Source organism: Corapipo altera, unplaced genomic scaffold (assembly GCF_003945725.1).
Source record: "Corapipo altera isolate COAL_440 unplaced genomic scaffold, ASM394572v1 201, whole genome shotgun sequence".
Taxonomy (NCBI): Eukaryota; Metazoa; Chordata; class Aves; order Passeriformes; family Pipridae; genus Corapipo; species Corapipo altera.
This window is the reverse complement of record NW_020884940.1, coordinates 1,577,683-1,603,119: the sequence shown is the minus strand read 5'-3', so window position 1 is coordinate 1,603,119 and position 25,437 is coordinate 1,577,683. Positions and strand designations below refer to the sequence as shown.

The following is a 25,437-nucleotide window of genomic DNA, read 5'->3' as shown; positions in this document are numbered from 1 at the left end:
CCCGGCCCCATGGCACCGCCGGGACCCCCCGCCCGCCCGCCCGGTGCGGCCCCGGGCACCGGCACGGCCCCGGCTCCGGCCCCGGCCCGCCCCGGCGGGGCGAGGGAAAGGGACGGTCCCTCCGGCGGCACCGCCCCGGCCCCGGCTGCGGGACGTCCCGGCCCTCCCCGCCCGGCGGCCCCGGGGATGGGGAACCCGTGTGCAGCCGCCCCTGGGGGTGCTCAGCCTCGTGGGCACCCAAAACCATTGACATCAAAATCCATGGGAACCCATCCCTGGGGATGCCTATCCTCGTGGGCACCCAAAGCCATGGGAACCTACCCCCAGGGATGACTATCCCTGTGGGTACCCAAAGCCATGGGAACCCATCCCCAGGGATGACCATCCCCATGGGCACCCAAAGCCATGGGAACACATCCCTAAGGATGACCATCCCTGTGGGCATCCAAAACCATGGGCACTCAAATCCATGGGAACTACCCCCAGGGATGACTATCCCCATGGGCACCCAAAGCCATGGGTACCCAAATGCATGGGAACTACCCCCAGGGATGACTGTCCCCGTGGGCACCCAAAACCATGGGAACCTATCCCTGGGGATGACTATCCCTGTGGGCACCCAAAGCCATGGGCACCCACCCTCACAAACACCCAAATCCACAGACACCCAACCCTAGAGTTGCTCACCCCGTGGGCAGCCACTTCTGGGGATGCTCACCCTCATAAATCACCAAACCCAAGGGCACCCACCCCTGTTGACACCCAAATTCACCGGCATGGGATAACCAGCTCCAGCTGTCAACCCTCACAGAGCTAACACTGGGGAATAAAGTAGGAGGCAAGATTGTTTATTACCGCAAGCAAGTTTAATACAAAAATGTGTCTGGTTTTTAAACAATTCATTGGTAGAGCTTCAGTTTTGCCTCAATTTTAAACCAAATTGAGAGAATCACACAGCAACACGGTCAGGGCCGGAGAGGAACAATATTTAATAAATACAGGAGCTGTGGAGAGCCCTGGCCCCCGGCCCATCTCCTGGTCACTTGGTCAGTTTGATTTTATTACAAAGGAAAAGTAGCGTACAAAAGCGAGACAGGACTTGCAGCGAGTGTGCTGGTGAGACTCATTTCAAGGACAAGCAACTGTGCGTGTAAGTCCAGATTTCTCCTAGGAGCAGAGTTCACATCAACCTCAGCCTGGTTGGAAGTGGAATGACCAGTTAAATAATAAATAGGAAACAAAGAGATGCAGATAAATAGCGATTGTGTAAGGAACGCCGTGCGTCGGGCTCTTTTAAGCCATCAATCCAGAAGAATCCTTGAATTTGGAGACCCACCACCGCTAAGAAGGGATGTATCCGAGTGATCCAGACCTGCAGTCGTACCCACGTGCTCTCCTCCAGCCGGCTTCGGCGTGAACCCCCTCCTCAGACCCTTCCCCAAACCCCTCCCCATCAGTTTGTTCTTTAAAAACAAAGCTGTCGGGACAGTATTTTCGAGACAGAATTGTCACGACCTTTGCTGTAGTGTGTGCAAATTTTATTAAGTCAAACTCCGCTTTCTTCAGGTAAAACCACATAGCTTAAAAAAAAATGGAAACATAAGCCCCAAGTCCCCTCACCTCATGTCTCTCTGGTTGAGGTATCTGTGATTTACAAAAAGAGAGTTCCTTGAACACTGCAGGATTCAGGTCTTTGCTTTTAAATATAATTTACCTTGCTGAGACAGCAAGTTTATAAAGACATTTAGGAAACAATCCTAAAAGATAAAGCAGGTTCACACCCTGCACCGCGCAGAAATCCTATTTATATTTTAGTTTTTCTTTACACTTTCACATCTTGACCTTTTTTTTTTTTTTGCTTTCTTTTTTTTTTTTTTTTTTAAATCTTTTTCTTGTTTTTGTTTTGTTTTGTTTTGTTTTTCTTTCTCTTCCACGTTTCATTTTTCCAGGCCCCTCTCTGAATAGGGGTCACCGAGAGGCAAATTTTATCTACATAAATATTCACATGAAAATAGTAACTTACAAAAAACAAACAAAAAAAAAAACCCAAATAAGGCAGCTTCATAACACAACTTTCTTTTACACTTTTAACAATATAGTTTCTCCCATTTAGATAAATATACATCCAATGTACGGAGCAGGGTTAAAAACTGGACACAGGTTGGGTTTTTCCTCTCAGGAGGGTACGGGTACAGTATTATCTTTTAGGGCCTGGAGTTTTTGGGGTGGCAGTGGTCGTTTTCTTGGACATGGTTGGGATTTTGGAGGGTTTGGCCATGCCCCGGCGGGAGCTGCCCTGCCCGCCGGCCACGCTGCTCTCCGAGGTGTCCGAGCACGCCGACTGCGTTTCCAGCAGGTCGAAGTCGGAGGCGTCGCTCCCCCGCCGGCTGCTGGCCCGGCTCCCCGTGCGGCTCCCGGCGCGGCTCGTGGGACGACTGGTTGTTTTTTTAGGATCTGCAAAGGGAGCCCAGCGAGCCGTGAGCAGGAGGATTCGGGTTCCTCCCCATCCCTGAACCGACCGGCACCCAAATCCCCAGCCCCGCTGTGGCTGCTTTTGACACCCGCCAGCACCCCTGAGAGAGGGGGCTCAGCATCAGAACCCATCCCTTCCCAAGCTTTTAACAGAGCAGGAGCAACTCCTTGGACTGCAGAACTCTGCCAGCATCTCCTCCCCCAGGCAGGGACACAGCAGCGGGCATCAGCCTCTCACCCCACTGCCCACCACAAAACATTCCATGTTTTCCCCACCAATTTAAGCAGCAACGGCGTCAGAGGGAGTTTTTCCGTCTTTTCACCCGACTTACCTGCCCGACTGGTTTTGGCACCTGTAGAGACTGGTGAGGAGCTGTTACTGGTGTCCCCAGCCAGGGAGGTTCGGCTGGAGTGGAAGGTGGGTCGCTTCAGTTTGCTGCCTGCTGCAGGGGTCACCTTGGGAGGAAGCACACACAGGGCATCCTTTAGCTGTCACCTGGACCGTGACGGGCCAAGATCACATCCAAGATCAGATCCTCGGCAAAAACATTTTGGCATTTAAGGAACACCCATCTTAATGGTCAAGGAGGACACAAGCTGCCGTTTCAGCAGTGGATGATTAAAAAGGAAAAAGCCCAGATCCTGAGAATTTGGAGGGTAATGGCAGTTTGTGCTCTGCAGGCTGATGCATAGGTAAAAAAAATCAAAGCAAAGCTCTTATACATCCAGAGGAGACAGCATCAGCTGGGCTCAAAACCTCCACAAAGGGAAGGTGAAATATTGCAAAAACAGGGATTTTAGCATCTAGGCAGCTCAGAAGGGTTTTGGAAGGTCAAGTACAACATGGGATCTTGAGAACTGCATCCTGTTGTGGGAGCATCAGCACAGCCTGACTGGGAGAGGTGGAGGGACACCCAGCTGGTGTCCATGCTCCCAGCATCAAAAGGCAGCCAAACTGGAAGAGTGATGGACAGAGACACAAAACACATCAAATCAGCTCTGACCACATCCTGAAACGGTGCTTTTCCCGACCTTTAAGATGTTGCAAGTGGAGCTGATGTGGGGTGAAGCAGCACAACAGGCAACTCTGCTCCCGCCGCTGCGGGAGGAAGCGAAAGGGAAGGTGCCAGCAGGGTGAGGGCACCTGGATCCAGCTGGAAAAGGCAGCTCCAGTTTCTATTCACCACCCAAAGCTCTGGGTTTGGGGCAGTCCTGCAGGAAAGTGACTGCCTGTGGTGTCCCCCATTCCTGGAGGCTTTGGGGAGCACAGGGATGCAGGGATGGCTCCAGCTCCTCTGCATCCCTGCACAGATGGACACAGATACCAGAGGGCACTTCCCAAGGAACTTTAAAGCAACAGATGGAGGGGTTTCTCTCCATCCCGTGATTTTTGGGAAACTCAGAAACGTTGGAATGTGATGAAACTGGAGCTGCAGAGGGGAGAGGGGCAGCTGAGGGAATTAAAATCCATTAACACACGATTGCTGAGGTACCATTGTCATCATCAGAGATTTCGATTCTCATCCTTGATCCTATTTTATAATAAGCAGCAAGCATAAATTTAGGGCAATTGGGAAAGCGCTCCTGACCTTCTGACGAATTAAATTAACCCCTTTTCCACAGGGAAGCATCACTGAGCAAGACACAAGTTACCTCACCAGCACAGTGAACCACCGAGATCTACCCGGTGCCTCTCATCACCCATTCACAAAAGGGCAAGGAAGTCCACGAGGAGGCTGAAAACTTTAGGGAAATCAAAATCTCAGGCCAAATTCATCCTCCTGGGAGCATCAAGGCGGTGACAGGGCTGGACACACCCGACGTGCTTCAACATGGTGATAAACACAAGCGCTCCATAAAACTGAGGCGGTGTAGTTACAGTGCATGCGCTGTAGCTGATTTTCAAGTCTCAACTCGGTTGCTGGATTTGAATTTTGGGAAGCCAAACACGGCCCCTTTCCCAGTGCAAAAGCTATTAAAGCTTGGAAAATTAATATATTTTTTAAAGCACAGAGAGAATTAACACCGCTCTCACGGTCTGGAGGCAGTTAAAGGCGAATTGAAACCACTGTGCTTTATTCTGAAGTCGATGTTTTATTTAATCCCGAGTTGGAAACCCATGAAAAACGCCAACAGTTGGAGCGTTAGCGGTGCTACAAGCGCTGCTCTACCACAAGGAAAGCGTTAAAACAGGCAGGGGAGTGGGATGACTCCGTGCCAGTGGCACTTCGGCCTGTCAGCAGGTCCTCGGGGCTGCCAGACCATACTCTACCTCGGCGCTCGGGAGCTGGAAGTCGGAATAATCGAATCCCCTCAGGGGGGTGCCCGCTTTACTGTTTATCAACCAGGGTTTGTCATAACATCGAGAGAAGTGATGTGGAGTCTGTGAAATGGAAAATCCAAGGAAGGGGGGGAGAGGTGGAATGAGTGGTAAAAAAAAAAAAAAAGAAATGGAAAAGTAGCAGGAACGGGGGGGGGGGAAACAGCACTAAAATGAAACGAGAACCAAACAGGAAATATATAAATTAAAATTAAGGGAAAAAACCCGAAAGGTGATGAAATAAACCATGCAGGGGTGAGTGATGTGGTGGGGGAGGAGAGATGATGGCTGATGGATTCTTCCTGACATCACAGCTCTGCCATGAGGAACAGGAGCCTTGGGCTGCACGGTGAGCGCCAGGAACCCTCCTGCAGAGCCATGGGCATCCAGTCTGGGCTGGAAACCTGCCCTACACCATCCCACCCCTCCAATCCCACATGGACAGCAGGGTTCCTCCTGCAGACACCGCGAACACTTTATAGAGACCACAGTACCATCAAGCCCCCAAAGCCCCAACCTTCCTCCTCCTCCATACACCTCCTGCAGCTCCTCATCTCGCTGGGACGGGTTTTGGAGACCACTGGTTTCTAAAGGAAAGGGAAGGGAAGGGTCTACACGTGAACCCCACCTTGGCTCCACTGGCTGGAGTGGCAGGGGAGGATGGCATGGAGGCGCAGCTGTGGTTGCTCTGGCTGGCACTGGAACTGGATCGTGTCGGGGAGGCTGCTCGGGAGGACGGTTTGGACCTTCGGCCTCGCGACCGGAACGGGGTCATTCCCTGGGAGGCTCCTTCCGGCAGGATGAATTTCTCCCGGAGTTCAAGGTTGGTCCGTCCTCGTGCTGGAAGGGGACAAAGGAGGGGAGACCTGAGGTTTGGAGGAACCCAGTGCTGTCACCAGGGCTCAGGAGGCTCCAGGGCTGGGAGCACTGTCCTTGCACGTCTCCCTGAGCCCATCTCCGAGAGCGGGTGGACGGTAGTGAAACCATCCTGGCTCTCTTGCTCTGCCTCAACCTCCTCCTGCCACAGATCAGCTCTTTGAGAAACTGGATGATTAAGAGCTGCCTTAGGGTCATGGATTCATACTGGATGCTCTATTGTTCTCTCGTGGAAAAGCATTTAAACTCACCATGTTACAACAGCGGCCAATGTCATCTCTAACGTGACTTAAAAACAGTAAAAGCAGCTTTGAAGGGTTGAGATTCTTGAGATTCTGAGAGAGATTCTGCTCTCTCGCAGCTCTGGGCAGCTCTCCACGCATTTTTGGGGAGAGATGAGAGAAAAGTGACCACCAGCTAACTCTAAAATTTCGTCTAAACACCTCAAAGAGCTGGAGGGTCTCCCTTCCACAAGCAAGGGGCAACCAAGCAGGGAGAAGGTCTGTGGGCTTCAGCTCCTGAGCCAGCTGACATGTGCCAACGTGTTTCATGCTCACAGTGTTCAAACAGAGAGCGAGGGCATGCACTGATCCTTACGGGACACGGGAGGAATTCTAGAGCCGACGGATTACGGACCAGAAAGCCAAGAAAGCAACTGCAGGAGGGAAGCACCACGCTGAGATAACCAAGGGACAGAAACAACCTCGATGTCAGCGCTGCAAAGCATCTGCTGCAAAGCATGAGCGAGGGACGCCGGAGGAGCAGGAAAACCCTGAGGGTTCCCTGAGGCACACGCTGTAAATCATGCTGCTTTCAGCAACAGCCGTCGGACAGCCGGGGCACGGAATGCAGCAGCTTGAAGAAGACATATCCGAAGCAATTAACATCTCAAGAGACCCCAGTGAGACAGGGACATATGGAGCACAGGACTAAGCTCTCCGAAACATGCAGCCTGATGTGCTCCATTCCTGGCCAGCCCCTTGCTGATCCTTCTCTGTGCCCTGGTCGTGGTTCTCGGCATTGCGTCCAGACCGGACAGCTCTGACCACCTTCCTATCTCAAGGTTTTGGAAAGGAGGTGACCCCAGTTCTCCATGCCCATGGTATGTGACTGGTCTGCGTTACCCCAACTGTCCCTTCCAAACGTGTCCCACCAAACCAGCTCCAACAAACACCGCTCATCCCTAAAAACCCAACACTGAGGTGGTTCTTCCCTTCTAATCTGCTGCTGTCTCTTCCCTAAGATCAGGTAATCCAGGAGCTTCTTACACTTTAATTTTCCTGCATTAATGCTGAACTGAAACACCTTTTTTGCTTCACCTGGGACACACTTATGCAAGGTGATGTTTATTGACACACATACAGCAGGACACAGTGCTCAAAATCCACCCCCTAAATCCAACCCAGTCTCTGAACAGCTCCATGGACAATGTCATCTTAAATGCAGACCCTTTTACAACCCAAAGAAGAAGGACCATGTTTTCACCCCCAAGGGAAAAAATATGGGAAGAAAGTTCATTTCAAGGGCACTGGAAGAAGACCCAGCACCATCAAAACAGATATTTAAGGTACATGGTCCTGCCCAGCTCAGGGTTTCCAAATTAGTTCCTTAAACTGCTGCTTTAAACACAACAAATGAACTGAGAAAATTTGTATTAGCAACACATCAGAGAGAAGTTCAAAGTCACAGGAGAAATGTTTCCTTAGTGCCTAGGATGAACCTGCATCCTCAGTGTCCCATGGCCACAGCCCAGTGCAGCTGTACTACAGGTTCACAGATCCTGGGCTGGAGCATCTTCTCCCCAGTGTGTCTAAGACAGGAATTTTACCATCTCCTGGCTTTGAACCTTTGGAATCTTTCAGGTCACCTTTCCAAAGCTTACTCCATCACCCACAGGGTCACACGTGTGCATTGATCACCTCCAAGGGAAGCTGAGACCCCCAGCATGGTGCTGCAGCTCCACTCACTGGGCTCTTGGAACCAAGGAACACAACCCTTCCCTCTTCTCCCCCCACAACACCTGGCTAAACGCTGCAGTACCACCAAACCCTGCGATTTTAAACTCTTGGTTTGCTTTGGATCTGTTTTCTCCAGCTCCTTCGGATAACCCAGACCCCACTCTGGTCACTCAGCCACAGCAGATGAGTTTCCAAGCTCCCCTCAGCAGGTGAGAAGACACCGGTTGTATAAACCCCAGGGGACTGCCTTACCTCTGCACGGATCATTCTTCACTAAAAATTCATCCAGGGCCATCCATCCCCCTCCAACACGAACCATGACTGTGCTCCGCAGGATACGGACCAGCCGCAGCTGCTGGGAATCGCCGAACTGCGGAGCCAAGGAACAGGTCAGAGGAAGGGGAACAACAAGGGACACCCGGCTCCTTCCCACAACAGGCTGCACCAAAAGGCTTTTACCCATCTGTTTAATATTTTTAACGCTTCTCCAGACAGGTTCTTCTGGAGTAAGTGCAGGGCAGTACCAACCAACGGGAGTTTTTCTTGCTGCCTTGGTTTTAAGGTGATGTGACCACCCAAAATCCTCTGATTTTAAAGCTGGAAAGTGAATTTTCGAGGGCAGCAAATGGAATTTTAGAATTTGGGGTTTGGATGGGTTTTCTCAGAGTTGTAGTTTTTTTGCCCTTTTACTGCGAAGGAAATACAGCCTGGCAGTGCCATGACCCTCCTGGTGCAGCCCACGTGGAAAAGAGCCGGCTGATTCAGCTGCATCACTGCTGAGCAGAACACCTCTAATCATCATCAAGTCTGAAATCCAGGGATTTCCCTGAGCCTCAGACTTGACCCCACCAGCCACAAAGCCCCCGCCACAGCAATCGCCCAGTGAGGATGTTTCGGTGAGTGCAGAGTGAAGGGAATCCAGGCAGGAATGTTGATTAGTGATTGCGATGTTCATTAGTGATCTGAAACACCTGCGGCATCAAAACAAGTGCACCCTGAATCTGAAGCATGTGTCTGTTTTGGCAGTCTCTCTAAATCTCCTGGAAGGCCAAGCTCAGGCTCCTGGATGTCTGCTGGGGGAAGGGACACTGAGAGCTTGGATGTGGTAGCTCTGCATCCAGGCCTACAGAGCACCTGCTGGGATGAGAAGACAGGAGATCCAGCCTTTGGAAGCAAGACTCTCTTCAGAATGATTAAAAAAAAATGGGAAAAAAACCCAAACAGGAACACTTTTTGTGGGTGGATACACACACACACACACAAAAAGATTCAATGCAAACAGAGAGTGCAAAGTGACTGGGATGGATCATGGCAGGCAGAGGGGCAGGAGGTGACAGCATCTCTGACACACAGGGATATGGAATCCTGGACCACTGGGGGGTCTCCCTGCCTGGGAGTCCTACCAAAACTTGTCTGAGTGTGGTGGTTAAAGAGCTGCCCTGGTGCCCGTGGGCAGGGAGGAGGGCAGGGGAGCTCCTTCCCTCTCTCCAGGCTCTACTTGAGGTGTCCTTCAAAAGCCAAACCCAGCAATGAGTCAATTCTCATTTCTGCTGCCACATTTACATTATTTTTCATCTCTTGTTGAAAATGCTTCTATAATCACTGCCTAAATTAAAGCCAGAGTTCTCAGAGTCATCCACTTCCAACATCCCAGTTTGTTTCGGTTTGGGCATCTTTTTGGGTGGGCACTGTCATTCCACATGAAAAACAGGCTTTTTTATTTGGGCAGGGGCAGTGGGGACATCAGAATGGCTCTGTCCCCCAAACCAGCCTGCACTCAGAGGGGCTGCACTGCTCATCCTGGGTCACAACAATATTGGGATACATGCAGGTTTTGGGAGCCTTCTCCAGTGAGGAGTTACTCAGTGGGTGTAGCAGGAATGAGGGTTTAGTTACTGTTACCTGTGGGATTAAAGGGGTGGACTCAGCGCTCTCATTCCATGGTGATTGCGATCCAAACCCACCCAGAGCCTGGTACAGCCCTCGTGCAGGTAGTTGTACCCCTGGGATTCCCCACAGGAGCACAAATCCATCTGTATCCCAGTGCTCCCACTACAGGGTGCCCTGATTCACCACTGGTTACCATCAACATCCCAGTCTATCCGAGGAAGGAGTCCAGAGAGAAAAATCTCTCCACTTTTGCCAAATCCTGCTTTTTCCATTGATTTTTTTCCCTTTTTTCTGCCTAATGCCATCTTTTTCTTTTTTTTTTTTTTTTTTTTGGGTGGCACTCCTCTGTACCAGGCTCTGCTCAGCAGCGCTCCCAGATCATGTCCTCCCACAGCACCACAGGACAGAGCAGCATCACTGACACACAACTACATTGGTTAAAAAATTCCAGAGGTGAGAGACAGCAACACAAGGCAGACTGTACCTGATTGCCGAGGAAGAACTATGGAGGGGGAGGAGTTGTAGGGAGAGGGAATGGGGAGCGGGGAGGAAAGTCCAGAGGAAGAGGAGGGGAAAGAAAAACAAGAAAAACATTTATGGGATTAACAGTGCAATAATCATGAAAACTGTTAACTGCAGGAGTTAGAAATCTGGGGGGGGGTGGGGCTATTTGGGGGGAGGGAGAGGCTCTGGGAGGTTGGGGCTGGTGCAGCCAGAGGGGGGAATGCTGTGGATCAGCGACTCCAGGCTGGAGCATCAGCCCTGAAACCAGTGGGCAGGGAAGTGGGAGCTCTGCCACCGGCTCGTTTCACCACTTCACCTCGGCGAAGGGTTTGAAACATAAACAGCAGCTCGTTACAAAGAGATTCTGTAAGGAAATTATTCTCCCTTCTTCGGGAGCGAGCTAAGAAAAACACAGGCGTAAGGTACACTCATCCATGAGGAAAACTTCAAGGGCGGCTCCGGAGGAGTGAATGCGGCGTTTCACGGGGCCCCCGGGCTGGCTGCCCCAGAACAGGGACACTTTTATGTTCTCCCAGTTCAGGGAACGCCCTGGGGCCAAGGATGGAGCCGGGAAAACACGGCCCAGCCACCTCCGCCGGGAGCCGCCGTGCCAGGGCACGAGGTCTCCATCTCCCCCCCAGATCCTCCCACACCAGGCTGGGCACCCCCTCAGTGATCCCCCCTCCCCGGGTGGGAAGGGGGAGCAGGATTTGTGCCACTGGGGCAGCATTTGATCTCCCTCTGCCTTACCCGGTATTTGTTCTCGCCGATCTGCTCCACTTGGAATCTCTTGGCACACTTGCACTGGGCCACTTGCCTGGTGACCTGCCATCACCAACAAGAGAGGTAAGGAACCAGGATTTTGGGAGCCTATGCCAGTACAAGTCACTTCTTGGATAAAACACAGCCCTACGCAGCCCTTCCTTCAAAAACATGGTAGGTACCATTAATTCCAACCACTTATTTTGGCTCAGCATCACCACAACCCCTTTTTTTACCTGTTTTTTGCCTCCCCCCGCTGCCAACCTGCAGCCTGAACCACTCCAACAACCCCGAGTACCCCTTTTTTTGGTTGCTTTACCTCATCCTCGATCTTGTCAGCATCAGTGGTGGGGCGATAGGCGTCCTTGTTGGGATGGAGAGCAGCCACAAACTCGTAGTAGTCGATGTAGCCGTCGCCGTCGCGGTCAAAGATGTCGGCCACCGCCGTCATCTCCAGCTTCGTGGTGGGGAATTCTGGAAGGAGAAAGGAATGAGGATGCAGGGATCTCATTCATTGGAGGCAGGGGCGTGGGGGCACCAAGGTGGTTGTTTTCCAAGCGGGCTTACTGGAAGCCAGGATGCCGTCGATGAACTCCTGCCGGGTGATCTTCCCGTCCTGGTCTTTGTCGATGCGCCGGAAGAAGTCCATGACACGGGATTTCTTGTGGTTCATCCAGCGCATGTATTTCTTCCGCCAGACGTCGAAGTCGAAGTTCGCAAACTCCTTCAACTGGAAGGCAAAGTCAGGAAGAGTCGGTGGGAGAAATCCCGACGGAGCAGCACCCCCGGCTCTACCGCGCCCCAAAACATCGGCCTTGGCTGAGCCAGAGCGCCCAGCACCAACACTCCCTGCCTGCCCTCCTGGGGAAGGTTGGTCTGGATTTATCCAAACGACCCTGATTAACGAGGGGGTTGCCCCAGAGTGACTTTCCAGAACAGGACACACAGCGTAGCCGACAGCCAGCACGTGGATCACTGACAGGGGATGCAGCGTCCCCCTCGCTGCCGTACGGACACACAGGCAGGAGATCAGCTACTTGCACACAGACACACACACACACACCCACCCCTACCCCGTCTGCTCGGGCTTTTGGGCATGTTTCCTCACCCTATGGACTCACCAGGGATGAATTCCCACTGCCAGCATAATTCTGGGCATGAATCTCCCCTCTCCCTTTCCCTCTGAGCAGCCAAGAAAGGATTTCTTGCTTGTCTTGCACAGCAGCTGGGGCACAACTTAGCTCTACAATCCCTGCCCCAGCCTCAGACCCTCCAATTTAAACTAACACCCTTCTTATCCCCCAAAAGGACCCCCACAACCACACCAGCTCAAGCAGTTCACACCAAGGTAACACAACAATTTTTAGTAGGGGTTTGTTTTTTTTTTCTCTCTCTAAACATTCTTGGGGTTAAAAGCAACAAAGAAAAAACATGAATACGTATAAACTGAACTGACCTACAGCAAAAGCAACAGAAAACAAAAAAAACCACTCACTTCTGGGCATAGCTGCTTTGTTAAGCGTAAATAAAAACAAAAATGACATTAGATGTTTGGAAAAGATAGAGACAGTAATTGTTAAACTAATTACTAGGAGGAAAGCAGGGCCTGGCTGTCATTAGCTCTACAGATACCAACTACAGGGGCACAAAGTTGGTTAATGTGCAGTTAATTAATTAATCACCGAAGGGGTTTTAGGCCTTAATATTTTAAGAACATTTGGTTTTTGAAAAGGCAGCAGGAACTGTCTGCAAGAGCTGGGGGCAGCACTAATTTAAAATGCATGTTTTTGGTGATGAACTCCCAGTTCCCCTCCTTCCCAGAGCAGCCAGGGGCTGTTACCTCCTCCAGTCTGTCCAGGGCATCGTTGAGCTTCCGCTGCCGCTCCAGGGCCAGCAGCCAGACCTGCTGCCAACGTGCTGAGAGCTGATTTATCCGGGGGTTCTTTGTTTCCGACTGGGAGATAATGGGCATGCTGGGGGGGGCGGCCTGACCCAAGGATTTTCCTGGAAAAAGGGAGAAAAGCTAATTGTTTGAGGCGGTGTTGATGGGTACAAGCAAGTCTGAGCTGTCCAGGGAAGAGCAGCAATGAAATCTGTTTCATTTTTCAGAAGAGAAAAGCTCCCACGGCCTTGCTGGCTGGTATCCCAAGGGATGCAGTGTCCCCAGGTAGGAGGACACAGTGACAGCTCTACACCCACAGCCCTCTGGCAGTCAGGAACTCACACTGGACTCTGGCTTCAAGAAACAACATAAAAAAACACCAAAAAACCTCATCCCAAAGCAAGAGGGAAAGAAGAGCAGCTCCAGCCCAAGCACCCCCAGGAACAGCACCCCCAGCACGGGCATTTTGGGAAGTGCCACCTGGATTTTCCCCTCCTGACAAGTCTCAACTGCCTTCCTGGTGGCTGCTAGCACAGGATGCCTTGCTAATTGATAATCAAAGTTAATTAGCTTCCTATGTATTTCATTTCCTGCCATGCTAGAACATTCCACCCAAAGCAGACGTACTGTTGCTGCGGGACTTGTCGATGAAGGGCCCATGGGGAGGCTCAGTAGCTTTTCTCTTGTACGTCTTTGTCACCCGGTCCACGTCCGGCTGTTTCCTTGTCATCTCCTCCATAAAGGACTGTCCAAACACAGAAAGGACAAGAAAACCTTTGTGATTTTGAGGCTTTTTGTTTTGCAGACCCTGACTGGGACGTGCCAGGCCCATGGAGGAGAGGTGAGCATCAAGCACCAGCGACAGCAGCTTGTGGTTGAGCTACTGCTCAGCGCTGGCTTGGATTTGCAAGGGTTGGAGTTCATCCCTAGGCTGGCTCTGCTCTGGTTGGGTCCCATGCTGCTTTAATAGGGACTTCCAAGAGAAGTCAATGCCTCCTCCATGAAAGCATCCCACCCTCTGCCCCTCTCCTGAGTGCCCACCATGCTCAGCACTGGGCTCACCTGGTGCTCAGAGATGAGGCCTTTGACCTGATCGATATTCTGTGGGATTGGCTCCTGGTCCCGTTGGATCAGGGTTGTCTCAGCCCACTGGATCCAAGCCAGGAGCTCTTCCAGAAGCTCTGCATTCGCCACCAGCTCAGAAAGAGCAGATTCCAGTCTCTGCTGGTGCTGCTTTGCCCACGTGAGAACCTGTTGGAAACACAGGATGAGAGTCAGCCCAGCGTAGGAAACCTGAGGCAGGACCCACCACCCCGTGGCCATCCCTGCAACCACCAGCCTGGAACAAATCCTGAGGGACTCACCTCCTCGAACCTGGCTCGGATGATGGTGATCCAGTGCTTGATGGTGGTGATGCAGTCGGGGTGGCAGGCGCCCAGGATGACCTCCCCCATTCCCACCGCCGCGTTCACGTCCACCCTCTTCTCCTCCACTTTCTTCATGAACTCCTGAAAGGCCCAAATTAATTTTGCAGTATCCCCTCCCCCCCGATAAATTTTGCTCAGGTTGCATTTTGGAGCTCCCTCTTACCTTGTGGGCATCAATGAGGGACTGCAGTGCCTCAGCATCATCAGGCAGTGCTCCCCGAAAACGCAGGGACTGCTCTGCCTCCGAGAGCCACTCCAGCAGCATGTGCACAGCTGTCCTGAACTCCTCTGCCTGCAGAGACAAAAGCACAGGTGTCAGCCTTCCACCTCCCAAAACAGGCTGCTGGATTCACTGACAGCTGGGGGGACAACGGGCTGAAAGGGACATGAAAAATATAAAAAAAAGGGAAAAAAAAGCCCAGTTTGTGGCCTGGGTTTGTGCAGCACCAGCAGCCAGGTCCTGCAGCAACCAGGCACCTCCCTCCCCTCAGCATCAGCTGCACTGAAGGACTATATGTTTTTAAAAACAGCCCAACTGCCCGTACCCTGAGCAGTCTGGTACCTGAGTAGTTTATTCTGTAAAATGCCTACTTGATGTAAAAGCTGCTTAAGAGCCTTTGACCTTTGGGGTTGTTTTTTTTCAGATTCAGTCGAGGTCTCTCCCTCACACTAAACACTGGCAAACACCAGCCTGGCCTGTCTCTCATCACTGCTCTATCCCTGCTGTGCACATCGATGAGATCTTCCCATCCTCCCTTTTCAAACCAGCCCTTATCAGCTCTTTTTTTTTTTTGGGAAAACAATCAGTAAATCACTGACACCAACCCACTGCTTCGCAGCTCTCCCTGGCAACTGCTGCAGGGCTGGGGGTGTCCTGCCTGGTCAGGGCAAAACCTCTTCCCTGAGCTTTGCCTTGAGCTCCCAGCACAAACCTGGAGCCCAGCAAAGCTCTCCAACACCATTTCCACCTGTGGTTTTCTCCTCACCTGCTTCAAGGCCTGTTCCAGGCGGGTTTGTTTGGACACTGACAGCTTGCACACTGTGTCCCACCGGTTGCTCAGCTCCTGCAGCTGCACCTTCACCCAGGTCGTGTCGTCCCGGCTGTTCTCGATGAGCTCCCGGCCAGAGCGTTTGAGCACCTGGACTGTCCCTGTGCGCTTCCCCAGCTCCTTCTGGAAGACCTGGAGGGAGGGAGGGAGGACAGAAGCCAAGTAGGGTTAGCTCCTGTCACCTTCCAAGTGATGCGAAAGTTCCTTCCCACTTTTTCACTGTTTTTCCCCCCCTTATCCACTGCAGGAAGCAAAACACGCAGCTCTGCAGGAAGGCACCAACTCTGTCTCTGTTCTTTGGTTCTTGGGGAAGACAAGCCCCACTCAAGTCCCAGAGAAGAGCTGGAAAAGGTGTTCTCACCTTGTGAGCATCCATGAGGTTCATGACCAGATCCAGGTCCCCATGGACAGGCTGGTCTTCAGCTAACTGGGGTTCCACCTTGTAGAGCCAGTCCACCAAGGCCTGCAGTGCATCCATGAACTGCCCAGAGAACAGCAGGGCTTCTTCCAGCTTGTGCTGCCTGAAAAACAAACATCCATGTGAACTCCCACGAAAAAGCTCAACTCCTTTTGTCATGTCCAGTGACCTCCAACCACCCCATGAAATCCTTTTGGTAACAGAGTCCTGGTACATGAGAACTGTTGGTACAATGTTGGGGTTGGACTTACCTTTCCACAGATTTTCCACACACTGTGTCCCACTTATCCCGGACCTCTCCCAGTAAATTGTCCAGCTTTTGAGTGTCATCTGGAAGCAAGGCTTTTTCCTTGAGGGCTCTGCCTGTCCTGATGGTGGTGTCGTAGACAGGTTGCTTTCCACCCAGAGTCTTCTGGAACTCCTGGGAAACGGAGAGAAAACAAAACTGCTTCAGAAAACTTGGCCTTGGCTCTGAAGATTCCCAGATGAATGTTTTCCATGGCAGCAGAAGGCTTTTCCCTTGTCCTGATGGCAGAGGAGATACTGCCCTGCTTCCCCTCTCAGTGGAGCACCTTCCACCCCACATCCAGCACCAGTCTGGCTTTGGCAAAGCAAAGCCTCACCTTGTGTTTGGAGAGTTGGAGCTTGATTTTGTCAGGATCATTGGAAATCTCCAGCTCTGAGTCCAGGTGATTCTCTGCATCCTCCAGCCAATCAATCAGCTTCTTCCAGGCTTCGTGGAACTGGAAACCAACAGGAGCAAGTCTGAAACTCCACACTGGTGGTGTCCCCAGTTCCTTCCCAGTCCTGGGACCTCCTGCCCTCCAAGGCTGGGCATTCCTTGAGGTCTGCCACACCCTTCTCACGTCTCTCACCTGCTTGGCTCGCTTCCTGGCATCGTCAAGGGCCCTTCCTCGCTCCACCGAGCGCTGGACGACCTTCTCCCAGCGGGACTGGACGCTCACCAGCAGGTTCTTGATCAAAACCACGTCCTGCTTTTGGCTGAGGAACTTCAGCTGGTTCCCGGTCTGATCCAGCTCGATGATGCGATCCCGGTGCGCGTTCACCTCGTTAGCAAACACCTGCAAACAGCAAAGGTGTCCCATCCATAAGGGGAGCTGGATGTGGCTACGACCAGCTCGTGGGTGCAGGGGAGAGGAGGGGCCACCCTTGCTCCCTCCATCCTGAGAATGGAGCTGCTGGGTGCCCACGGGGTGGGTACCTTGTGCTCATCGATCTGGGCCAGCACCGCGGCGAGGATGAGGCTGGCTGGGGGTGCAATGTTCAGGCTCTGCTCAGCCAGTGTCAGCCAGTTGATGAAGTCCTGGAGGGAGTTCTGGAAATCGGTGGCCAGGGCCAGCGCCTCCTCCAGCTTCGCCTGTGACAGCGGGAAGGGAGAAAGGGAGAGGAAAAACACAACGCAGAGGGTGAGAGCTCCGATCCACAGCTTCACAGACAGAGGTGGCCTTTGTGTCCCTGCCCAACCGTCCCTCCAACAGGAACCTCATCTCCTTGGCCCGGGAACGCGACTTGTTTACCAAGGGGAGGGGGTTTCGGTGAAAGCCACCACTTGTCTTTCAAAACAAGAATGGTCCCTGAAAGGGGAGACCTTCATGGGCACACGAGCAGCTGCGTCACCCTCGGCTTCCTGGGAAAGGGATGGCCGTGGGGAGAGCGGCTCTGTGAATGGGGTGGATGATATTTCGATGGCGACAGCTGCAGCGCTGCACATTTATTCTGGGCCGAGGCCACTGCGGCCCTTGTTTTATCTCATCCCCGGCCAAAAGCTGAGGATGCAGTCAGCTCGGAGGAGGATTTGGCTTGACCAACAAAGCCTGCCTTTGAGAGCTGCGGGAGGCTTCTTCCCACCCCGCTAAATTAACCCAGAACGCAATTTTACTCTCATTTTCTGCGTGATTTAAGCAATTCTGATGACAATCTAGAAAAAATCCCCCACTAACAGCCGCACAGCTTGACACCCAGCACCACCTGAAATACAAACTCAACCTGTACAACAGCAAGAGAGAGGCTGTTTTAAAGAACAACCCCCAGCCCTGCGTGGGAAAGCAGAGAGTCAAAACAGGGTGCAGCTGCTGTCAGACCACGGGGCAAGGGTGGACACATCTCTCCCCCAGTGTTACCTTTCTCTCCTCCATCTTGGTGCTGACCAGACACCATTTCTGCTCCAGCAGTGCCACGCTCTGCTCCGTCTTCGAGCCAGAGCCAGAGTCGTCGCGGTTGAGCAGCATCAGCCGCCCCTTGGCCAGCAGCTGGCTGTAGACCTCCTCCTTGGCTTTGAACTGGCTGTACAGCTCCTGCAAAGAGGCACCACCAAAGGATTAGAGAAGGAAGAGCTCAGAGAGGGAACACATTGTGCTGCAAAACTCCAGGTGATGGGAACATTGGGTTCAGGACAGGCAGCAAAGTGACAGCAGCACGTCACTTTGAGCCAAGAAAAGGTGGTTAAGGCTTTGTGATGCTTGTTCCAGGCATCAAGTGTTAAATGATCTGTAAGAGGAGACCACAGCAGCCTCCTCTCCCCATCAGACACAGAAGGGAGAAGTTTTGATGCCGATATTTGACAGGAACTTGCTGAATTAAAAGCATTAGAAAAATTCTCTCCTGAGAAATTACCATGTGGGCATTGAGCTGTTCCCGGGCAGTTTCTGGCAGACCTCCTGTGGGTTTCGATGCCGACAATTGGCTCTCCATCCTCGTTAGCCACAGGAGGAAGTCTTCAATCTCACCATGGAAACCCTGAGCCTGTTCGGGAACATAGAATGGGCCCCGGGATCAGATGACATCAGCCACCATTGATCATGTGCCAGGGTTAACACTGTGTTTGCTTTGAAACCAGATATAAAGGCAGAGCTAGATGTGCCAGTGTGTTCAGGAGGGTGATACGCCGTGTATCCATAACCCACAGGTGTTCCTGGTCCTCACTGTGCTTTTGGGCAGGCACTGAACCACTCCAGGACTAAGGGTTACGTGAAAAACTTGCATAAAAATAATCCCACTGTCTTCCTAACTCTTTCCCCCCTTATCTTCCCCCCAAAATGAAGGGGAAAGCAGACCCTCACGCAGCACCCCACTGCACAGGGGGCTATTCCCAATGCCTCTTCCCAACCTGCTGGAGCGTGGACTGCAGCTGCTGCTCCCTCTCCTCTGTCTTCTGCAGCACCGACTCCCAGCAGGAATTCAGCTTCTCCAGGCGGTTCCGCAGGCTGCTGGCATCGTCCCCTGCACTTGACTCCAACAGCTCATTCCCTGCTTTGTTCACTGTCTCCACGGTGGCTTGGTGGGCCAGGACGTCATTCTTCAGCACCTGCATGAGATGGGCAAACATTGGACATCTCTCTTAAACACCCTGTTGATCCCTGCCTGGTTGTGGACTCAAATCCTTCATGAGAAATACGATCCTACAACAGGAACGGACTAAAAATGTCCTTGGGGTGGGAATACTCACGTGGTGCTTTGCGAGTTCAACCTCGATGACTTTCGGGTCTCCATTGATGGGTTTTTGGGCGTCAAGCAGCTCCTCGGTGTGGGTCAGCCAGGCCATCAGCTCTGCCAAGGCGTGCTGGAACTGGCCAAGTGCCAGCAGAGCTGCTTCCAACTTGTGCTGGGCAATGATGGGGACGGAAGAGGGAAATTTTAGTAACTGGGAGCATCATGGTGAGTTTCAACCACACACTTGTGAGAGCCCCAGGTCTTCACTCTACCTGTCTGTGAGCAATTTTCTCGCCCAAATTCTCCCAGAGATGTTTCAGCTCTGTCAGTGGTTCCTTTATGATGTCCCTGTCTGTCTCATCCGTAGCCTTTTTTAGCATCAGTTCACCTTGGTGATTAAGCTTTTCCATCTCAATCTGCTGCTGGTAAACCTCCATTTTAAACTCCTGCCAAAACAAGCAGAACAAAAACCAGAACCAAATGAATCACTGGAGCTCTGTGAGGCAGAGCAGTGCTGGGGAACTGGTCCCTCTCCACCCGCATACCTTCATCTCGTTCATCTGCTCCTTGACCGTGCTGAGGTCGGTGCCAACAGGTGACATGTTGCAGAGTTTGATCACAGCGTTGTCCAGCCAGTCAAACATGGCCTGGAAAGAGTAGGGACAACATGAGCAAAGGGAATGGCAAAGTGCTCCCCCCGCAGCTGGTCAGGGAACAGGGATGGTCCCTCTGCCACCCCACAACCACAAAACTCGTCTTTCAGGGCTGAGGTGCTTGGCCAGCTCTCTCTTTCCTTCCCTCTCCTGCTTCCAGCATAAGGACCTGCCAGCAGCCACCTCACCCTGCTGCTCTGTGCAGGAATGAGACAGACTTGGGAAGAGAAATTCAAACTATCTGCTCTTCCTCAGAGCTGGCTGTTGAGCTTGGGCTCTATCAGAGCCTGCAAACGTTCGCCCAGGAGATGTTTTCTGGACTTGCAGTGGTGTTCCCAAGGTCCACCCACTCCACACCAGCAGCCCTGCCTCTTACTTGAAGCGTATCCTGGTACTGCACAGCCGACTGCATCGCTTCCTCGAGCTTTTCCAGCCTCTCCTTCCACGTTTTGTTTAGGTTTTCCCACGCGTTGTTCATCTGCGGAACACAAGATTGCCCACGGAATTCATTCGGCTCTTCAATCAGAGCTCCCACTTGCTCCCACCTGATTTTATCTGAAGAAGAAGCTACTGGCTTTTCCTACCTCATCAATGCTCTTTTTCACTTCTGGTTTCTCAGTTTCACCACAGGCAAAAATCAAATCAGTTCCAAGGAGGCGGATGAACTCCAGCTCTTCATGCAACCCATCCGTCTCCTCTTTAATAGTCTGCATAGACACAGCCACAGAAGAAAAAAAACCTTTATTATTAAATGCTCTTCCAAAACTGCCCCAAGAGCAGGAGGGATAAAGAACAGAGAGTCCTTCCTGCTCCAGCGTCCTGCACCTTGGCCAACAGCCCAACTCCAGACCCCAGGAGCAGGTGACACAGGGAGTAGGTGGCCAGTGTTGCCACCACCACCCTGGTCCACTCCCACCTCTGCCCACAGGACAGGAACTAAAATAAGAACATCTGTATTTAGATGTGAGCCTGAACTGCCTGGCTGAAGATGTTGTTTACAGGAGATGTGCTGTTTACAGGAGCATTTTGTCAACATAGGCATGAGGTTTTGAGACTCAAAAGGTGCAAACTGAAGTCAGAGTAGTTATGAAAAGGGGAATAGCAAAGCTAAACTTAGCAAGCATAAAGAAACATCCCAGCTCCTCAAGATCCAGGTCAAGTCACACCCACCTGAAGTCGATCTTGCCATTTATCTGAAACAACCATCAGCACACAAATCCAAGTACTTATCTCCAGTCTAACCAAAAGCTAAATATACACTTCCCACGCCAGACAGCCTTTGGGTTGTGAGCAGAGCTGTGCAAGCTTCCACATCACTCCAAACAAGTGGGCACAACAGCTCTGACCACACGCTTCATACGCTTCCCAGAACAGCAGCAGATAAAGTGATTTAAGGTGAAGGATACGTGAAATACACTTCTGGTTTATTCCTTGCAGTTCCAAATCGCAGTGGAAATAACTCTTCATGATCCGACTGACTGCCTACAAAACTGATTTACAGCTGCTTCTGGCCATGCTCACATCTAAAATCTTCCCAATTTAGAGGACAAGCTGGGGGCAGATGAGCTCCAGACTGAGGTACAGTCCCATGGGCCTCACCTCTGCTGCTTCCACCTGCTGCTTGATGATGGAGGGGTCAATGCCTGGGCTCTCCAGGTCATGAACAATGTCCTGTGTGTCCTTGATGGTTGTCAGGAGGGCTGCCATGTCGTACCAGAACTTCTCTGCAAGCTCCAGGACATCAAGGAACTTCATTTCACGTTCCTCCGTCCGAGCTTTGATGTCTTCCCAGTAGAAAACCATCTGATCCAACTTGTCCTGGATTACTGAGGAAGGAAGTTAAAATATTCAGTGAGGAAGGAAACCTTTTTACAACTCAAAAGCATTTTGAGAACACTTCCAAATAGCCAAGAGAATATTCAAAAGGGAATTAAAGAGGGCCAGGACTATCAGAGCATTAACTCTGGGAGATACTGAGGGACGTGAGAAACTCCAGCGTGCAGAAATAAAGCCTTTATTTATGTGCAGGCAAGCTCAGGGCAAATTTGCCCACACACCCTCCCTCCAACGAACCTCTGTTCTGGCCACCTCTAGCATGAAGTCTCTGCTCACTCAGTCCATGAGTTGACTGCTGAGCTGCCAAGGAAGGTGCCAATTAGTGCCAATCGTGTTGATGGGACTTTTTGTGCTGGGGATGTTCCTTCCCTCCATTAGATGCTGAATCAACATCAACAAATCATGTCACAGGGGCTGCCAACAAGAGACCAGCTCAGGGTGAGGGCTCAGTTTGGCTGAGAAGCCACAAATACTCCTTTCTCCTCTGGCTGATGCCACCCTGTCTGCTCCAGATGGAAGCAGGCACCAGCCATCTCCATCCAGAGGATTCATCCTTCCTCCTAAGGCCAGGAGAACCTCCAAAACACACCCCTGGCACACCAAAGCCTCCCCAGCAGTGATGGCTCGGGGAGGAGAAGCTGGGCCCTGTTAAATCCACCCGGAGATACCTTTGGCTGCCAGGTCCTTGTCTGCTCCCTGAGACCGACCGATCAGCTCTTCCCCACGGCGTTTCAGAGCCTCGAAGGAGGGCTGCAGCTTCTCCAGCTCCACGGTGGAGTTTTTATTCTCACTGATGCACTCCCGAATCTTATCGACCTCGGCGGGGATGAGGGGCGGCAGCCGCAGGCGGGAGGAGAGGTTCTCCAGCGTCTCCAGCATGGGCTCGATCTTGTCATGGAACTGGAGGAGGGCAGATCCATTAGGGCAGGGGAGAGGGCATTAAGTGATGCCGCGTCGCTGCGCTGCGTGTGCCACAGCCCTGAGCGCTGCCCCCACGGCCTCTCGGAGAGGACGGACATTGCCCACTACAGCAATGCCACTGCAGCAGCAATGCCACCTGCAGCCTCCTGCTCACACCTGCCCTGCTCCAACAGAGCCAAGAGAGCAGCCAAAGAGACTCCCAGAGCCGCCACCAGCACCTCTGACCCAAACACGGCAACGACTTGTCACTGGATTCAACCCCACAAATCCACTTTTTTTGCTGCTGCCTTGTTTTTTGTGGGAGGGTGAGAAAGACCCAGTCCTGGTTTGTCAGAGCACCTGGGAAAAGATGCTGCTGGAAAACTGCCCGTGTTTGGTGTTGATGGGAATCTCTGTGTGGTGCAAGGCTGGTGGAAACCCACCCTGGCAGGGTCACAGGAGGTGGTGGGAGGCTGCATGCGGGTGGGGAAGAGCTGCCACAGAGCTGGAGCTTCAAAAGCAGAACCAGAAAGCCAGGAGTGAGAGAGGAAGGGGGTCTAGCAGGGTTTCTCATGGGTTTTCTTATAGAAAAGTCAACTTTGGCCTTAAAGATCCCAAACCATCTCTGCTGGTGGGAAGGACAGCTCTGCACTGTGGCCGCCAGCTCTGGTCCCTCTCCCAGTTTCTACTGGGAACACACCAGTGCTGGTGTCCACCAAATCCCGGGCTCTACCAGCAGAGAGGGGACGGGCTCTTGGTGCAAAGTTGATCAGGACACGCTGGCTCAGCCAACAAGCAGGAGCAAACCAGCACGTCCAGCTGGAGCAGGAAGCTCAGGGTAAACCCCTCCAAAAGCAAAACCCCTGCTTTGCAGGAAGCATTCCCAGCAGAATGAGCAGCTGAGACCAAGGCGGCAACGCAATGAAAGCCATCCCAAAAATGTGATTTCAGGCCCCCGGAGTTAATTTTTAAGCATGTTCTGCTGAGCTGTGCATGGACCAGAAATAAAAGTCCGGGTGTCAAATAGAATCAGCCCAAAGAGTGAAAATGAATATCTGTGGTGGGGGACTCGCTTACCTCTGAAATCTGCAATGGTGGGGCGCAGTCAACACAAGAATGAAATGGGACCATGTGGGGAGGACGGGCACAGGCAGCAACACACACAGACAACACATTCCACAATGGGAGTGAGAGATGAGAGGGGAGGGGAATGTGGGGGGAAAAACTCGGAGTTAATACAAGTGCAAACCAAGAGAAGTGACTACACAATACAGGAATTAAAAAAATAAACACCCAGACATGACAAAAACCAACTGCGCTACGGTAACAGGGGGTGAAATGAAACATAACTGGGGGTCATCAACCCTCAGTGGCAGGAACACTTCACCCCCTTTCTGGGCTTTAGCACCTCCAGTCTCTGCCCTTCCTTTCCTATCTCTCCTGCACTCACCCACCTTCTTGGGGGATGCCCAGACCACGGAGACAACTGTTGCCTCTCCCATACACAGGATCCTATGGCTCTTCACTGCACTCACAGCTTATCAGAATTGAAAATTCTCTCCTCAAGTTCTTTCAAGAGGCTCTCCGGGCCCTTCCAACCTTGGGCGGATGCCAAAGCAGCCCCTTTGAACCAGCATCATTATTGTGGTTGTAAAAATTTATTAGCCTATTTACCACGTCGAGCCTCAAAAAAAACCTTTTCCTCCCGCTCCCACAGCCAGAGCTGAGCAGCAGGAAACTACCCCGGAGGTGTCTGACCAACGTTATGCCTTATAAAGGGTTTTACAATCCTCACACTCGGAATAAAAACCGCATTCCAAAGCACGTGGCTTCCCCAGGGGGCTGCGGGAAGAAGATTCATCTCCTTGGCACCCCAGCGTACCTGGGTGGACTGTGAGACGGCCTCGTCCAGCGCCAGGGCCCGCTGGCAAACCTCCTCCTTGATCTTGGCATACATGGCCTCGGCTGTGGAGTACTTTTCCTGCACCATCTCTCCTTCCTCGGGGTTGAGGTCCTTGAGCTGCGGCCCGATTTTCAACAGCTTGTCGATATGAGGTTTGTGTTCAGCGATGGACTCCCTCAGTTGCTAGGGAATAGCAGGGGAAAAAAAAAATAGATTTGTTTGGAAATCTGTTTCAAGTCGCTGCCTATTTATTCTGTGCAACACTCCAAGAGCTGTGATCGTATCTGGTAGGAACTCACACCGTGGATTTCATGCCCCAGCATCTGCCAAGCACATGGAACTTGGCTCTTCCTAACATGGCTATGGCACAACACCCAGCACGGGTCCTTCCCCAGCTCCTGGCCCTCCCCACAGCTCCACAGGGGACCCCACTGGGAATTTTTGCTTTGCAGCTCTCTACCCAAAAAGCACATAGTGCTTTTCCCTGCCACAATCAGGCAGGAGATCCGAAGGCAGTCAGGCTCCCTGGGGTAAGGGGTGCTCCAACGTGACAAGTTATTTCCACATGGCACACTTGGATTATACAAGCAGGATCCCCAAAAAGAAGAGAACAGGGAAAAAAATGAGGTAAATTCAAGAAAAAAGGTGCTCTTGCTTCTGCAAGTGCTGCAACTCTGTTTAAGGTAGAAGAATCCCTGGACAGGAGACGCAAACGCTGCAGCCTCTTACCCTCATGTCATCCTGCTGCTGCTTGAGCTGCTCGTGGTCGATGGCTGGAGGTGGCAGCTGGGAGAGGAGGGCTTGAGTCTCCTCGATCCATGGGTTCAGCTCCTCGTAGGTCTCCCAAAACTGGTTGACCAGGACCTGGGCACGTTCCAAGCGAGCATAGCGTTCCGAGTTGAGCTGGCTCACGGCTTCGTACTGTTGCACCAGGGACTCGGTTTTCTCCTGGAAAAAAAAAAAAAAAAATAAGAAGGAGGGAGGAGAGTTATGGTGAGGGATGCAAAAGGGCCCAGGAAAAGAGCCAGCTCCACGCTGTGAGCTGGAAAAGAAGGAGGTGCTTTTGGTGGCCTTCCACGTGCACGGGCTGTAATTCCTATTAAAGCAGCCTCGGGAATCTCCGCTGTCTCCCCCTCC

General features: G+C 52.1%; 1 protein-coding gene across 25 annotated transcripts in view; it reads right to left on the bottom strand.

Annotated features, from left to right (window-relative positions):
- Positions 1–844: 844 nt before the first annotated feature.
- The window catches only part of MACF1 (microtubule-actin crosslinking factor 1), a 139,299-nt gene continuing 114,706 nt past the window's right edge, over positions 845–25,437 (bottom strand). For 9 of the 25 annotated variants that reach the window (XM_027661207.1, XM_027661208.1, XM_027661217.1 and 6 more), the window contains 34 exons: positions 25,030–25,248; positions 24,280–24,483; positions 23,475–23,483; positions 22,166–22,397; positions 21,261–21,487; positions 20,246–20,368; positions 20,038–20,139; positions 19,554–19,655; positions 19,281–19,454; positions 19,025–19,180; positions 18,686–18,883; positions 18,193–18,321; positions 17,700–17,873; positions 16,781–16,936; positions 16,434–16,640; positions 16,182–16,301; positions 15,810–15,979; positions 15,502–15,661; positions 15,078–15,272; positions 14,255–14,383; positions 14,029–14,172; positions 13,727–13,915; positions 13,292–13,409; positions 12,623–12,786; positions 12,278–12,289; positions 11,350–11,512; positions 11,102–11,256; positions 10,771–10,845; positions 10,001–10,018; positions 7,879–7,996; positions 5,421–5,632; positions 4,745–4,855; positions 2,805–2,928; positions 2,198–2,454 (listed from right to left, as the gene is read on the bottom strand). In XM_027661207.1, coding sequence (XP_027517008.1) covers positions 2,198–2,454; positions 2,805–2,928; positions 4,745–4,855; positions 5,421–5,632; positions 7,879–7,996; positions 10,001–10,018; positions 10,771–10,845; positions 11,102–11,256; positions 11,350–11,512; positions 12,278–12,289; positions 12,623–12,786; positions 13,292–13,409; positions 13,727–13,915; positions 14,029–14,172; positions 14,255–14,383; positions 15,078–15,272; positions 15,502–15,661; positions 15,810–15,979; positions 16,182–16,301; positions 16,434–16,640; positions 16,781–16,936; positions 17,700–17,873; positions 18,193–18,321; positions 18,686–18,883; positions 19,025–19,180; positions 19,281–19,454; positions 19,554–19,655; positions 20,038–20,139; positions 20,246–20,368; positions 21,261–21,487; positions 22,166–22,397; positions 23,475–23,483; positions 24,280–24,483; positions 25,030–25,248 — 5,046 coding nt within the window. Of the gene's footprint in view, positions 2,455–2,804; positions 2,929–4,744; positions 4,856–5,420; positions 5,633–7,878; positions 7,997–10,000; positions 10,019–10,770; positions 10,846–11,101; positions 11,257–11,349; positions 11,513–12,277; positions 12,290–12,622; positions 12,787–13,291; positions 13,410–13,726; positions 13,916–14,028; positions 14,173–14,254; positions 14,384–15,077; positions 15,273–15,501; positions 15,662–15,809; positions 15,980–16,181; positions 16,302–16,433; positions 16,641–16,780; positions 16,937–17,699; positions 17,874–18,192; positions 18,322–18,685; positions 18,884–19,024; positions 19,181–19,280; positions 19,455–19,553; positions 19,656–20,037; positions 20,140–20,245; positions 20,369–21,260; positions 21,488–22,165; positions 22,398–23,474; positions 23,484–24,279; positions 24,484–25,029; positions 25,249–25,437 lie in introns of all 25 variants that reach the window. The other 16 variants (XM_027661219.1, XM_027661221.1, XM_027661210.1 and 13 more) reach the window with 12 other exon arrangements.